Source organism: Triplophysa rosa, linkage group LG5 (genome assembly GCF_024868665.1).
Source record: "Triplophysa rosa linkage group LG5, Trosa_1v2, whole genome shotgun sequence".
NCBI classification, from domain to species: Eukaryota; Metazoa; Chordata; class Actinopteri; order Cypriniformes; family Nemacheilidae; genus Triplophysa; species Triplophysa rosa.
Genome location: NC_079894.1, coordinates 11,162,128 through 11,177,369, shown reverse-complemented (window position 1 = coordinate 11,177,369; position 15,242 = coordinate 11,162,128). Strand labels below are relative to the sequence as shown.

Genomic DNA, 15,242 nt, shown 5'->3' with positions numbered 1-15,242 from the left:
CTTCTTCCAGTGAAAATAGCGTGTGAAGTATGTCAACAGCACGTCTCGAGCGAAGTCTGAATCTTTGTGCATTAGCACCACCTTGTGTCCTCCCAATTCTCCCAGTTACAATTACGAATCGATTTGTTTAGACGCTTTGTTTTAATGACCTAATCACTTAAAAGTTGATTTGTGTTGTTTTAGCTGTATTTATAGTTTGTGTTTTAGTTTGATGTCATTGTATGGTATCATTGAGACTCATATTTCATCTAGATAAACTTTACAAAAAAAGTGTCTAATATTGCGTTTTGCGGCGCGCATCGGCCACATTAAACTTTTATTTCTTCTCCACAGTCACCAAACGCTTGCGAATCGATTCGATCGAATCATAGAACGAAACGAGTCAAAAGATTCACGAATCAAACCTCTTCAGTCCGCCCAGTAATACGCATTCCTCTCGTCTTCCTGGAATGCCTTCAGTCGGAGAGGGTCCAACATCACTTTACCACCAGTGGTAAGTTCGTATAAGCGTTTCGTTGTGCTTTTAGAGACAGTAACTACGCGTCGATATGATTTATGCAACAAGTCATATCTGCTTTAACTTCTATCATGTTTTTCGAAATTGGGAGTAGAGCTTTCGGGTTTGCCTAAAAACGTCTTTCTATTGAACTCTGCATATCTTTTTCGACAAGCCCGAGTATCATGTTTCAACACATTTTTTTTCGTCCCCTTTCTCGTTGTTTAACTTTACAGATGTTTGCCGGACTGTCCTGATAAAAGTGCCGTCCTGACCACTAACTGTTACATTACTGCCAGAATGTCCTCCATAGACCCCTACCAATATATCGTAGTAAGTTGTTATATAAATCTTTGATAACAGCTGTCTTAAAGTCAAACTCGTTTAAATGGAATGAAAGTGCATCATAGTATAGTCTCATTATAATAAATAGTTGAAGTACATTATAATATATAATCTAATTGTTTCTCATGACATTTTCTGTCTTTGTTGTGCATTAAGGATAAAACTGTATGCTTTTAGTTGTAATTTACCACATTCTGACCAATGTACAAAAGGAAAGAGCTGCTTTTGTAGCAGAACAAATAATTTGCATGAAGGAAATCTGACACATAAAGTTACACAATAATACATTGTACGTTAAATATGTGATATGTTTTCTGTGTTTTTCTTTTAAATGCTTGTTTTGAAATTATTTCATAGGAAATATGTTTTTGCTTAGGATTCACCTGTTGTGCGTTTCCTTTTTACACGCATAGCACATTTTCCTGCCTTTTCCAATCTAAAACCCAGCCCTCTTGGCTCATTTATTTGTATAGGTCGAGCATCAGTATTCTCATCGATTAAAAGTGACTGTGGTGGGAGCTGAAAATGTAACTAAAGGTGCATTCGGGGATTTACGTGAGTATATTTGAATTAAATCTTGTTTGTGAATATTTTTAATCGGATAGTGAGCATACAGTACATGCTGCTCATATGTTTCTTCACAGTGGACACCCCCGACCCATATGTGGAACTATCCATCCCAACCACCCCGGATTCCAGAAAACGAACACGCCACATAAATAATGACATTAACCCTAAGTGGAATGAAACGTTTGAGTTCATATTGGACCCCAACCAACCTAATGTCTTAGAGGTGAGGAAATACATGTATTGAAATTACAGACGTATTGAAACATTGGAAATTTATGATGTTATTTGTTTATTGATGTTGTTGCTTTTTTTAAGATGACATTAATGGATGCCAATTATGTCATGGATGAAACTCTGGGCACAGCTAAATATTCCCTTTTGAAACTCAAAGTGGGGCAGACAGAAAAAGTGACACTTACTATTGGCAAGGTAAACCACACAATACATTTTGGTTAACACTCTGGCTTGTTATATTCAGTGTCTTGATGTTAACTCTTTCTTACTTGATTCCTAATAGACCACCAAAGTGTTTCTCGACCTAACCCTAGAAGTGTGGTACGTATATGAAACAATTTATAATCAACACATTGTGGGATTGAGAGTCACAGTTAAAAGTTTTCTCACACAATCGTTTTGTTGTTTTCAAGTACGTCCACAGACCTGCGTTTCAGCATGGCACTGTGTGATCAGGAGAAGCTTTTCTTGCAGACACGCAGGGACAGAGTCATGCTCGCCATCAAGAAGCTTCTTAAAATGGAAAACCCGAGTTTCCTTCCAGCCTCACCACGAGAGGTAAACGCAAAGTCACCTAAACCGTCTCGTGCATGTGCTTTACTAAAAGAGAGATCTTATCGCGAGTGAGTGAGATTCTGTCTTATTGCAGTTCTGTTTGTGCTCAGGTTCCAACCATTGCTATACTGGGCTCTGGAGGGGGTTTTCGGGCCATGGTGGGCTTCTCTGGAGTGATGAAGGCCCTGTATGATTCTGGGGTGCTTGATTGCGCAACATATGTGGCTGGACTTTCTGGATCAACATGGTCAGTATTTATTTTTGAGAGATGTTTAATATGTATTATGTCTGTTAGTCTTATCTATGAAACAGCAGCGTGTAACTGCATATGATAAAACGGGTAACAAAATGAGCTTTTATAATGACATCATTTCCCCAGGTATATGTCCATGCTGTATTCGCACCCTGAATTTCCCACTAAAGGACCGGGGGAAATTAATAAGGAGCTGATGGACAGGGTCAGCAATAACCCACTAAAACTGCTCCTGCCGCAAAACATCAACCGCTACGTGAAGGCACTCTGGAAGAAAAAATCAGCCGGGCAGCCTGTCACGTTCACAGACATCTTCGGGATGTTGATAGGAGAGACTCTCATTCCAGGGGTAATAAGTGCAGCAGGACATTGAGAGTTCAAATGCATTGTACACTGTCGTCTATTCGAAACAAAGACTGTATTTTTCCTGTGTGTTACGCATCCTAATGCAAATGCACCCCGTATCGGGGAGGATCGTCCATACGAACGAGGAAGATACTTTTTAAAATAGAACAATCCCATAGCATTTATATTTACTGAATAGATGAGTTACCACAACTGTGTACTGGGATAAAATCTGTTTTGACTGGTGAAGAAAGTCAGAGTTGTGTGACGTCTTTTGTTATGTTGTGATAAAGATGCAGTAGAAACACAGTACTGATAAAGCATCGACTGACACATTGCACTGGTTGTATTGGCCATTTATACCAATGCATATATTCAGTGCCACGAATGAAAGCGTGCATGTGAGAAACATTTTTGTGTGTGTTGTTCAGAGGATGAACACTACTCTCAGCTCCTTGAAAGAGAAGACTAAAGAAGGTCAGAGTCCTCTGCCTCTCTTCACCTGTCTACACGTCAAACCTGATGTCTCTGAGCTCATGTTTGCAGGTAAGAGGAAGGTTTATGCATACATTGGCTTTAATGGATTTTAGAAAATAGATTTACTTCATAAAATAACCTGGTAAAATAGAATGGGTGTGTGTATTAATAATTAATTTAACATGATTTAAGGTAAGAGCAACTGTTGAAATAAACCAAGTATTTGTAATGACAAAATAGCGGAAATGTCTACGACCTCTTCTTGGCCACCATGGCCTTGTCACTATCCATTTGTTTATATTTGCTTAATTCAGTGGAAAACATGCAAATATTTCTTACGGTGTCTGTTTGTCTAACCTAATGATTGTGAAGTCAGTGTGTACTTCCATGGCACCGCCACATGTGTAGACAGGTTATTTTTAGAGACTAGCTATTGTGTGTGGGTTGTTTGTCTTCTGTTGAATGGGATCAGAGCGACTGACCAAGCAGGACATTGTTAAGACAAACTATTTTGGAATCAAAGCAAATCGCATTATCCAGTAGAATTATTTTTTGAGTTGGTTATTGTGTTAAAGGTGCAGTAAACAGTTTTTGTGAAACCCCTTCCTTCATTGCTCCGCCCTCAAAATAAACGCACTACTTCCCCATCATGAGTATATACACCCTTATTGCTGTTTGCATGTGAGAGTGTTATGGTGTTGTGTGTATCGAGCCAATCCATTCTGCACACATTATCTATATTGTTTAAAGGTCCAGTTTATGAAATTTAGCGGCATCTAGCGGTGAGGTTGTGAATTGCAACCAACTTCTCACTCCACCCCTCCCTTTCCAACCACTACGGTGGCTGACACAGCACTAAGATGTTGTCACGTTTTCGCTTCTTTGCTGAAGGAGATAACGTATTTACGAAACATGCTCTGTAGAGCAGGGCTACTATAGAAACAACATGGCAAATTCCATGCAAGAGGACCCGCGGTGTATGTACTGTATATAGAAATAGCTCATTCTAAGGTTATAAAAACATAACGCTTCATTATGTAAGGTCTTTATACGCCTCTGAAGACATAGTTATGTATATTGCATTTCTGTCAACAGATCCTCCAAAAAATGACACATTGGACCTTTAATATTTAAACACACACCGAACAGACATCTAGCAAACATTCATGTTGTTTGTTTTTGGTGTTCATTTAATTTTCAGTATCATTTTTCAGAAATGACTTACTCCCCTTTAACTGCATAATTTAATATTCAATCTTGTATGATGTATTCGGTATTCTTCATAGTGAGCAATTTATGAATATGTGTCTGTCTTCTTTAGACTGGGTGGAGTTCAGCCCGTATGAAATTGGCATGGCCAAATACGGCACCTTCATGTCCCCAGGGCTCTTTGGAAGCAAGTTCTTCGTGGGCAGTGTTGTGAAGCAATATGAGGAAAACCCCTTACATTTCCTTATGGGTAAGACTTGAATCTGTGAAATCTGTCGGGCTGATTTATTAATTCAAACACATGTAAGTTCATTTAGTGACAATATGAATTAAACACATGTTACGTATTGTAATGTATACAGCATCTGAAACTATTAGGGTTATTCATAGTTCCCATGAGTCATGTGCTTCCGTTTTGAGCTCCTGCCGAAGTAAACCATTTTTAATGCATCTTATCAGGAATCAAGAAAGCTAATCTTGCACAAGCATCTCACTCTCTTGTTTCTGCAAGAGACCTTCTTTTAAAAGAGAATGATTATGAGCTGAAAGTGACTTTGAGATTCTCAGCAGAAAATCAGTTTTCAGGTATCGTCCATTGTACAGTAAGCGTGGTTGATGCATTAACTGTGTGTATTGCAGGTGTATGGGGGAGTGCTTTCTCCATCCTTTTCAACCGGGTTCTGGGTGTAAAGGAGACAGCCAGCAGCAGCACAATGGAGGAGGAGCTGGGTAAGAAAGATTGTATCTATTCAGTGTTATCTAACTTTTCTTTATCTAACTGATATCAGAACTGAGAAAATGAAATGTAGGTCAAGCACGCAGTGAAAGGGAGAACCTGCGCTGTATTTCACGATAACCAGACAAAATACTGTAGTTGGTAATATTGCTTTGTTTGCGACCTTGTGATAAGTGCCGTTACTGGTTCTTCTGGTGTGGAACTGTACAGATGATACATACAGTTTGGAAGGTGTGGACATAATAAGACTAACAAACAGCCACTCATTCTGATCTGTTTCTGTCAGCACAACTTGTCATTTCCACCCTCTCAAAGTGTTACAGTTGAAATAGCAACATACTTTCAACACCAGACGTATCATTTCCATTCAAACTGAGAGGGGACTGTGTTAAAACTAATAACCAATAGTCTTGTCGATTGCACTCTGTATTGATTTGGTCAGCCTGACTTTGACACATGTTCCCCTCTCTCCCATATGGTTTTGTCATCTTTCAACTGTCCTGTGTTATAAAACTAGAAAATACACTAACTAAATATAGAAAAGTATACTTTCATGTACTTCTAAAAAATGTAAAGGATACTTAAATGTATATATGTTTTTATAAAATACAAAGTGAGCCAATTTAGTCCCACATAGTATTGAAATACAGTAGTACACAAGTATACTCCTCGCATATTGAAGTTAGTGTGCTTACTAAATCAAGTATACTTCAAATATACTTGAACTTTACTTAAAGGAACAACTCGAGAGTGAGTTAATGATGACAGAATTTTTTTTGGATAAACTGTCCCTTTAAGTATGCTTAATAAAATCAACTTTAAGTACACTTATTTTTGGCAAGGTTTATGCTGTAAAGATTATGCTGTATACAGTGTTGGGTGTAACTAGTTACTAAGTAATTAGTTACTGTAATTTAATTACTTTTCCCTTGAAAATTTAAAATAAGGGATTACTCTTATATTTCCTGTAATTTAATTACAGTTACTTTTGATGTAATTAAACTAAATACTTTGTGTAATATATGTGTGTGTAATAGTGGAATTGACATAAAAATTCAAAGTCTAACTTTAAAATCTGTGCTTTAATGTATAATTCTCACATTTGTAATTTGGTCAGTTAATAAGAGTACTTTATGTAGTTTAATATTATTTATTTGAATGAATTAAAAGAGCCGTTTCATGTCTATCCTTGAATCATCCTTGAACTAATCAAGGTTGATATAGGATATAGAAAGTAATTAGTAATAAGTAACTAAATACTTTTTGGAGAGAGTAATTTTCAATATTCACTATTGAATATATAATTAGTAACTAGTAATTAATTACTTTTTCAGAGTAACTTACCCAACACTGGCTGTATATTAGCTGGGATACAAATGTGGGTAAAAGAAAACTGTACCTTTTGACTAACAAGTCTAGCAACATTCTTACTACGAGTTACCCTGACTGTTTGTTCAGTGTAACGGTGTTTTTTAACCTCTTGTATGTTTGGATAGGAAGTGCTGTGTTTAGGTTGGCTTTCATGTACGTGTCTCCTGTTTTCAGAGCAAATTAAACCAGAGCATATTGTGGGAGATGACTCAGCAGATAATGAAGAGGAAACACAAAGAGGTGTGAAAAATTTGTATCACACACACTAAATTGAATTAATACATTTTGAAATATATTGTGCCAAAACAGCTTTATAAGGAACAGTGACTTTGAAAAAATGACGAAGGAGAGTGAAACTCACTGTCTCTCTCTTGTAGGAGGCACAGAGAGCGCAGAGGTGGAGGATGAGCGCCAGCGTCATGCCCAGGCTAGTTGGGTTCAGCGCATGTTGACCTCCATAATAGGCGACACCACCCTGTTCACCACACGCGAGGGCCGTGCAGGCAAGGTGCACAACTTCATGTTGGGGCTTAACCTGAACTCCACCCTGCCCTTCTCTCCCTTCAATGGCCTTACGAACCAGAACTCAGTGGATGAGGAGGTGGATGCTGTCACAGGTAACTCATCTTGTTGTTTGTACCACTGTATGCATAAATGACAATAAAGATGTATTCATTCAGGTACTAACAGCGTTTCTGAAGCTGTTTTTTGGTCATTTTAAGTATATAATAAATGATTATAAAAAATAATTATCATTGAAATCTATACTTCAACATAATATTAAAATGTAATATAAACTGGTGAATTTTTATATTCAAAAACTGACCGCAGCTTTTAGATATGCAAAATATTGTAATATTAATCATTTTTAAATACAAATTGCATATTCTTTGTATGCCTTCATAAAATTATGTAAAATGTATTTGAGGCAAGCTTTCATACAAAGCGACAGTGACAAAAGTGACTGATTTCACTAAACTCTTTCATACTAAACTTTCATCCAGTTTTACTGTAAATGTATATTTTTCATTGTGCCTGAAAGTTCACCTTATCCAAGTGTGGCCAAAATAGACATGAGATAAATGGAACAATAGCATGAAATCTGGTCAGGTTCCACAGAACCTGATAAGGGGTTTCCAATATATGCCGCTGGAGTGACGGGAGAGGGGAAGTCAGTTAGTCAGCTCTTAAAACTTCTCACTTATATCAACACACCCACCTGCCGATTCACTTCTTTCCTAGAGGTTAAATACACAGAAACACCTGAGTACACCACACATGAACCAACTTTATGATCAGTAAACACATTACGCTAGGTGGTATGTTACGTTTTTGTGTCGTTTTGCTAAGCTTTATAATTATTGATAATAATAGCATGGTGTGACTCAGCAGCAGTGAACTTCCTGTTCACAGTTGGGTGTGAGAAAAAGATAAGCTCTTTAAAATGAATCTTACAAACAAGATCACAGAATTGTGCAATGGTTGGTGGACATTGTTGCTACATAAAAATGTCTCATAAGCAGAAAAGTATGTGAATTTTGGTGATGCCATGTATTGCTGCAAGCTTTCTGGTATAGCAGCGATCTTGCCAGTTAGTTTGGCACGTGTCCACACAGATGTGACATGATGCATGTTTATTTCTATTTAAAATGTTTTCTCAGTTTTGATTATTTTCTAGAATAATGAGAAACAGTGAAGTCGCCCTACAAGCCACAATGGTAACAGACGGGTCGTTTTTTTGTAGATCCTGATGAGTTTGATCGAATCTACGAGCCACTAGATGTGAAAAGTAAAAAAATCCATGTGGTGGACAGCGGCCTGACCTTTAACCTGCCCTACCCTCTCATCCTACGACCTCAGAGAGGAGTGGACCTCATTATCTCTTTTGACTTCTCAGCCAGGCCCAGTGACTCCAGCCCACCATTTAAAGTGAGTGTCTAACCCGAGACTTCAGTCTGGAATGTTAGTAATGAGTGTTGTGCATGCCTGCTCTGAGAATTATATGAATGTCACCAAAGGAGAACTTTCATTACAAAAAATTCAGGTACATTTAAGACATCATCAAACAGGAAATGGACACAAATCCATTTTTTACTTGTATTTACTTCTTGGGTTCTCTACCTTTTCAAGCTCAAAAGCGCAGAAAAGACTTAATATTGGATATATTTCTCAAAATATTTATTTTAGAAATGCACCGATATATGGGCCAATGTTCAGTATCAGCCGATAAAAGCTATTTTTAAAAACAGCCAATGATCAGGGCCGATATATCCTGTCAATCAAAAGATAACAGGAAAATGCAATGAATTTATGCACTGTATATAGAAAATGTTAAGAAAAATCACTAGTTTGATGTTCAATATATAGTCATTGGAGTAAGGTCCATATGAATTAACATTCAGAAAAAGAAATATTAATTTAATCTTCAGAATCGGCATTGGCAGATATCACTCAGAATAATCGGCTTGGCTGTCAGTATCTGTGGAGAAATTTAGTATCCGTATCATTTTTTTGTTTTTTCTTTTTGTATTAGGAGATACTGTTGGCTGAAAAATGGGCCCGTATGAATAAGCTGCCGTTTCCCAAAATCGATTCCAAAGTATTTGACCGAGAGGGTCTGAAGGAGTGCTACGTATTCAGACCTAACAAGGGAGATAAGAACTGCCCCACTGTCATTCATTTTGTCTTGGCCAATATTAACTTTCGGGATTTTAAAGCACCAGGTGAGAGCATATAGTTATTACACATGTCCTTGCATTTCATTTTTTATTATTGATGTAACTTGAGGTTGAGTGTGAGACATCCGAGACGATTTTGTGAGGTAGTTGTGGATTGATTCACACCGATGACTACTGTGTTTGATTCAGTCTGATTCACCTTTCAGATCAACTGATTTATTATAAAAAACACATCCACTGAGTGATTCATGAAGCACACTGAGAAGCACAATGTATGGTTGCATGTTTGTTTTCTCTTCTTCAGTCAGTGAGGACAATGCAATAGAAAGTTGTCTCAACTATTTATTGTGAATATGTTGTTAGGTAGATCTCTAGTCTTTCTCTTTAAAAATGTGTGGAAGGAAATGAGTCTAACCACAGTTGGGCTATTACTTTTTTAACAATGCTGCAGTATTGTCACATTAAGTGCACCCATTCCCATGACAATTATATATTCGTTATGTCGTTTAATGCATTTCTGTCTGTATATAAGGCACAGCAATAAATGCATTTTTATGCAGGAGTTCCCAGAGAAACAGACAAAGAGATCGAGTTTGCCGATTTTGACATATTTGATGATGCAGCTTCTCCTTACTCCACCTTCAACTTTAAATACTCCAACCTGGCCTTCAAGAGGCTGCATGATCTCATGGAGTTCAACACGCTCAACAACATTGAGGTCAGTTGAACTCATTCACATTCACTCTGATAATTGAGTGAGTTTTTTTGCCCTACATGATTCATTGTGTTTTATGTTTAGGTTATAAAAGAAGCTATTAAAGACAACATTCTGCAAAGACGAGAGAATCCTTCACGGTGTTCCGTTTCCCTTTCTCTCAATGAAATTGAAAACAAGAAGTTCCTAAAACGGGATACCAGCAACGCAAAAAGACACACCTAACAGATAGCTATGGAAAAAACTACACAAACGCCTTGACTTCTGGTTTTGAGACTGCATTGATTTTATTCTGTTGCTGATTCGGAATCGGACTGTTGATGAGAATCAGTGTGCAGCTTTAGAAGACAAAACTGGATCAACCTTGTTAGTGAGGTTTAACATGGATTAGTTTACAGTGTCGTTTCTCTGTGAGCAGATTCCCTTACACCTTTATGTTAATGCTTACAAATCTGGTTTCCTTCTCTATGTGAAGAAGCCATGGACTGGTGTTTTTTGTTGACGGTTGAGCGGCAAATACTGCTGTGACGGTAATTTGTAGGCTCAGTAATTTATGAACCTCAGGACATTCTGTTCTTTACACGCTTGGGCTATGTGATAAGAAAACAATTTATGTTCTTCATTAAGTTCTGCTAGAATGACCGGGTTTGTGGTAGGCCTTGCCTTCAAGACAGGATTCATCTCATATGTTAGAGAAACTGGATTTAGCTGCCTTTATTTATTTTTCTTACAAATGTCAATTCTCCTGTTCAGGAGTTAGAATAAGAATAAGAAGGTAATATATCATCTTACACCTCCTACGCAGGACTCCACCTTTTCAGGAGAATGTCATGAAAATAATGCCTTTACGGGACATGTTTTGTTTATCTCCGACTTCAAGATATTTTCAGAGACGTGTCATTTACTTTTTAAATAAGATACACGACAAAAGATGACACAGATTATGTTTGTGTCACAATGTGAGTTAAGAATCATCTAAATCCAACTTTATCTCCACATAATCATTCCTCTGGTTTACATACTTTAAGTGATAGTGTACCTTAGTAGTGGTGCACGAAATATTTTAACTGGCTATTGAGATGTTTGTCTATTTATTTGTATGCTTATTATGTAGTTTTGTAATATTCAATGTAAGATTTTTATTAACTTCATCTCATTTAGTCGATTCTAATAACGACATGTAAAGACAAGCCTTAAAGGACATTTTAGCAGGACTGGCTTGAAATGTGAAATATAAACAGTAAAGAGAAGTTCAAAGAAATCAGAATCAATCATACAACTGAACTGAGGTCAGTGGGAGGATACAGACTTGAAAGACAGCTAGAGTGGTTAAAATAGATTGAACCTTTAGAATGCACTTTAAGGCCAAAATAAATTTACCCAAGTCACTGACCACAGATCACATTGACACAAAATGTACATATATGTTTCATACACACAATGAAAGGACATAATGAACTGGGGCTTCATTTATTTAAACGCGTGGCCCCCTAGTGGCTGCATCCTGAATTCAATTTCATGTGTCATCTCTTGGTAGCGTCTCTCCACACAACTGTATTTAGTGCCTGCAAATGAAAATTAATAAATATAATTACCAGACCTGGTGTATTGTATTATTTTCATTCCATTTTATGTTTTGTAATAGTTTTTGTCAGTCCCTTTGTCCTGAGATGTTAAACTGTCCACTGGCCTTCACATAAATCCTCCAGGTCCTGCACATTCTCTGCTTTTGCTTTTCCAGCATATTCTCCATATTTGACATTTTTCTAACAGTATGATGTTGAGATTCATCATTTTACACTAGACTACTGATGGACTCATACACAACTGATACAAAACATGCTCAAGACAACAACATGACGCATCAAGAACCACGAAGCGCTTCTTTTGTTTCACGGCATTATTTTTTAAACATTGAAAAACATTTAATGGGATGGTAATAATACTAAATTACCAGGTGTGATATTAATACAGGAGTTGATAAATGACAAGTAAATGTGAATTCGGGATGCAGCCACTAGGGGGCTTCTATGCGGAAGTCGAAAGCAACCGGCCTGCTTCCTGAAAGTACTGGGACTAGTGTGTTGTATTTTTCAATATTTTCTGATTGAGTGATAGAAACTGCCATGTCGAAGAACACTGTGTCCGATCGATTCAGAAAGGTTGATATAGATGAGTACGACGAAAACAAATTTGTCGATGAAGAGGACGGCGGAGAAAATCAACTAGGTCCGGACGAAACTGAGGTGGATTCTCTCATCAGACAATATCCTTGCAGACCTTTCTAGGTTAGGATTTATTTTCCTCTGACGTATTGCATAGCATTTATTTTTCACAGGTTGTAAAAGTACTTGCAATGTTGAGGCTAAGCTAGTATAATTAATATAACGTATATTTTTTATTTCTGGAGAAGACGATGGGTGTGGCAAGTTAAGTCACTTCATTCATTCATTAGGCGAATGCTGCTTTTAAGCTCACTCAGCTAGCTTTGATTGCTGAATGCAGTACTTTACGGCATTTAAAAGGAAAAATGATTGCTACAGTGGTTAAAGCATGCTGTATGTAGAGTTTAACCGTATATGTGGTATTACTTTTCCGTGGGATTGCTGCAGAAACACTTCCGGGTGCCGCTGATTTCCGGTGGCAAGCTAATAAGTCGCAAAAAAGGTTTATGGACCTAATATATATTCATAATTTAAGAGAAAATGTAAACCACAGCAGATGTGAGATGCTTTCCTTAGTGCATTGTACAGGTAACCTGATGGGGGCTTTGCAGGCAGTACTGAAGAATCCACCAATCAATACCAAGAATCAGAATGTAAAGGTGAGTTACAGCTATCAGTTCATTTTGTGGTTTCTTTTCTGTAGATATCCAATTCATTACATTAGAGCTCTGGTTTACGCTAGGTTTGTAAGCTGTTTACACTGACTTGGTGTGTGGCGTTATTAAATTAAAGATTTATTTATATATTTCAATGTGTTTTCGAGTGCAGGACCGGGCTGAAGGCCTCGTGTTGAAAGTGCTTAGCTCTTTCAAGGCAAGCGATATAGAAAAGGCTGTTCAGTCTCTGGATAAGACCGGAGTCGATCTCCTCATGAAGTACATCTACAAGGGATTTGAAAGACCCTCGGACAACAGTAGCGGTATTCTGCTTCAGTGGCATGAAAAGGCAAATATATTATTGGTATTTCTTAAACAGAGGAGTCTTAAAAAGATGGCATCATGATCTAAGAGATCCTTATATTTCTGCTCCTATACATATATCAGTGGCTTTTGTTCTCTTGTTCTAGGCTCTCTCGGCAGGTGGGGTTGGCTCTATAGTCAGAGTCCTCACAGCCAGGAAAACCGTGTAGACTTCACCATCCTAACACCGCCGGCAGGGTCAACAAAGGGACTGGCTGGCACAACCCTTTGTGGTTTGGTTTCTGCCCATACTGTGTAGGGCGTTCAGTCAATCGCCTTTTTAAACGATCAAACATCATACTCTCATTTGGATTTATTTCATTGATAACATAAGCACCTAGGATCTATACATTACTAGATTGGGTATGAGAATGTTTTTGTTGACCTCAGCAGATATTGAGCACAGATGTTATCAAAGGATTTGTTCACCCCTTATGCTTTTCGCAATTTCATGTCTCCGCTGACCAGATCAAACAATGCAATGTAATAGCATGACCACATCATTACAGAGTTATGATATTACAATGGCATGTTAGGGTAAGGTACTTTGGAGTGTATTGTTAATTTTTTTACTCCCATCACCTCATCCACTCGGTTTCAAAAACATAATAGGAGTTGCTCTGTGGAACACGCCATCAGTATTCAACTGCTTGTTTCATTTGATAGCACATGCTGTATTCATTCCCATGATTTCTTTCCCACTTTCCCAGATGCATTACATGCTGTTAGACAAGAGGTTGGTCGACAGCAGGGTGATTTTTTTCCCTACACAGTCCCTTTAGTACTTCTTGCAACTGTTATGATAAATCTGCATTGTTTCATCACACAGGATTACATATTATAGAAAAGACAAATAGCTCTTCTTAAGTTGCCAAAAACCTTTAATTGTCACAACTGTGGTTTAATACTAATGTGCTTTTGTACGGTTTAGAAAACAAACAAACAATGATTTTTTTTATAAAACTTTTGAGTATTACATTTTGTCCTCTGAAAGTTTTTGTATATTTTGACCACATCATTTTTGAACATAGGACATTATCAACATTTTTCTCAGCATGTACTTAGACCTCAGATTGTATCAGGTGCTGATGATATAACCTCTGCGATGCACAAAGTTTGTGCACTTCCCACCAAACATACAGCAGAAAGCTGATCAGGCTTTAACCTGCGGAGAAACATGAGTGCGGACTGTGCTTCCACTGTGGTTTACTTGGTTTTTGCCATGTTTGAAGCCATACATAAGCAACCCAAGGAAATATCTTCTTGTTCATTAAAGATTTTTTGTGTTGTTTGTGTTTGCATCACACCGATCAATCATTTGATTAAGTGCAAAATTATAAACTAGTTTACCAACTGCCTTATATAATGTTTGTTTTATATTGTATGGTTCATTTGAGAAATAAATTAAATGTCTTTCACAGTTTCTGTGTTTTGTTTTGTTTAACACTAATAAATGCTTGGTTGTTTTAGCCCATTTTGGGGTCAAAAATGGACAAACCCAACCACTGGGTTAAATTAACCTTGACTAGTCTGTATATGTAGGCCTACTTTGTCTGAATTTAGATTTCGCTGCACTGACATTTTCATTATAGGTATAATTTATTTAAAATGAAATGAATCAATATACAAATATTAATTTATAAAAAAAACATACATTTACACTAAAAAATGCTGGGTTATTTTCAACCTATCAGTGGGTCAAAAATAATCCAATGAAAGTCTTCAGGCATTACACTAAAATGTTGTCAAGCAATGCATTGTGATCTTGTTGTTTATCATCACTCAGAGCTTTCCAAAGAGACCGCATGGTGTTGCTGTTAACTTTTTACTAATGTTTTTACTGTATGTAACCTTCATTTGTTTCCCCTTGTCTGCATAAAAATAGCTCATGAAGATTTAATATGATTGTCATATTAAGTGATTTTATTTAAAGTTGGCAAATATCAACAGTAAACTCTTGAACTCTTTAATGTTCTTTAGAAACATGAATAGGAGTTAAATATTGACTTTTTTATTGTTTGTGTGAGTCAGTCCCTGGCCTTATTTCAGATTATAAATCTGAAGCAGCAAAGGT

The 15,242-nt window shown here is 37.2% G+C and overlaps 2 protein-coding genes across 3 annotated transcripts; both read left to right on the top strand.

The window, feature by feature from the left end:
* Positions 1 to 415: 415 nt before the first annotated feature.
* pla2g4aa (phospholipase A2, group IVAa (cytosolic, calcium-dependent)) lies at positions 416 to 11,577 on the top strand. 2 transcript variants are annotated; one of them, XM_057332901.1, is made up of 18 exons: positions 416 to 493; positions 733 to 829; positions 1,315 to 1,396; positions 1,486 to 1,634; positions 1,727 to 1,840; positions 1,929 to 1,966; positions 2,059 to 2,203; positions 2,311 to 2,447; positions 2,580 to 2,802; positions 3,230 to 3,344; positions 4,597 to 4,734; positions 5,124 to 5,213; positions 6,766 to 6,831; positions 6,969 to 7,208; positions 8,336 to 8,520; positions 9,125 to 9,314; positions 9,830 to 9,987; positions 10,069 to 11,577. In XM_057332901.1, exons 2-18 carry the CDS (start codon positions 797 to 799, stop codon positions 10,207 to 10,209), a joined length of 2,244 nt encoding a protein of 747 aa, XP_057188884.1. In that variant the 5' UTR covers positions 416 to 493; positions 733 to 796; the 3' UTR covers positions 10,210 to 11,577. The 2 variants fall into 2 exon arrangements, with proteins under 2 accessions (XP_057188884.1, XP_057188885.1); XM_057332902.1 differs by lacking the exons at positions 416 to 493; positions 733 to 829; positions 1,315 to 1,396; positions 1,486 to 1,634 and having other exon boundaries at positions 1,787 to 1,840; positions 2,070 to 2,203.
* Positions 11,578 to 12,010: 433 nt separating this feature from the next.
* arpc5a (actin related protein 2/3 complex, subunit 5A) lies at positions 12,011 to 14,588 on the top strand. The gene is made up of 4 exons (XM_057334122.1): positions 12,011 to 12,251; positions 12,737 to 12,808; positions 12,978 to 13,154; positions 13,276 to 14,588. The coding sequence occupies exons 1-4, from the start codon at positions 12,111 to 12,113 to the stop codon at positions 13,336 to 13,338; spliced, it is 453 nt and encodes a 150-aa protein (XP_057190105.1). The 5' UTR covers positions 12,011 to 12,110; the 3' UTR covers positions 13,339 to 14,588.
* Positions 14,589 to 15,242: the final 654 nt, after the last annotated feature.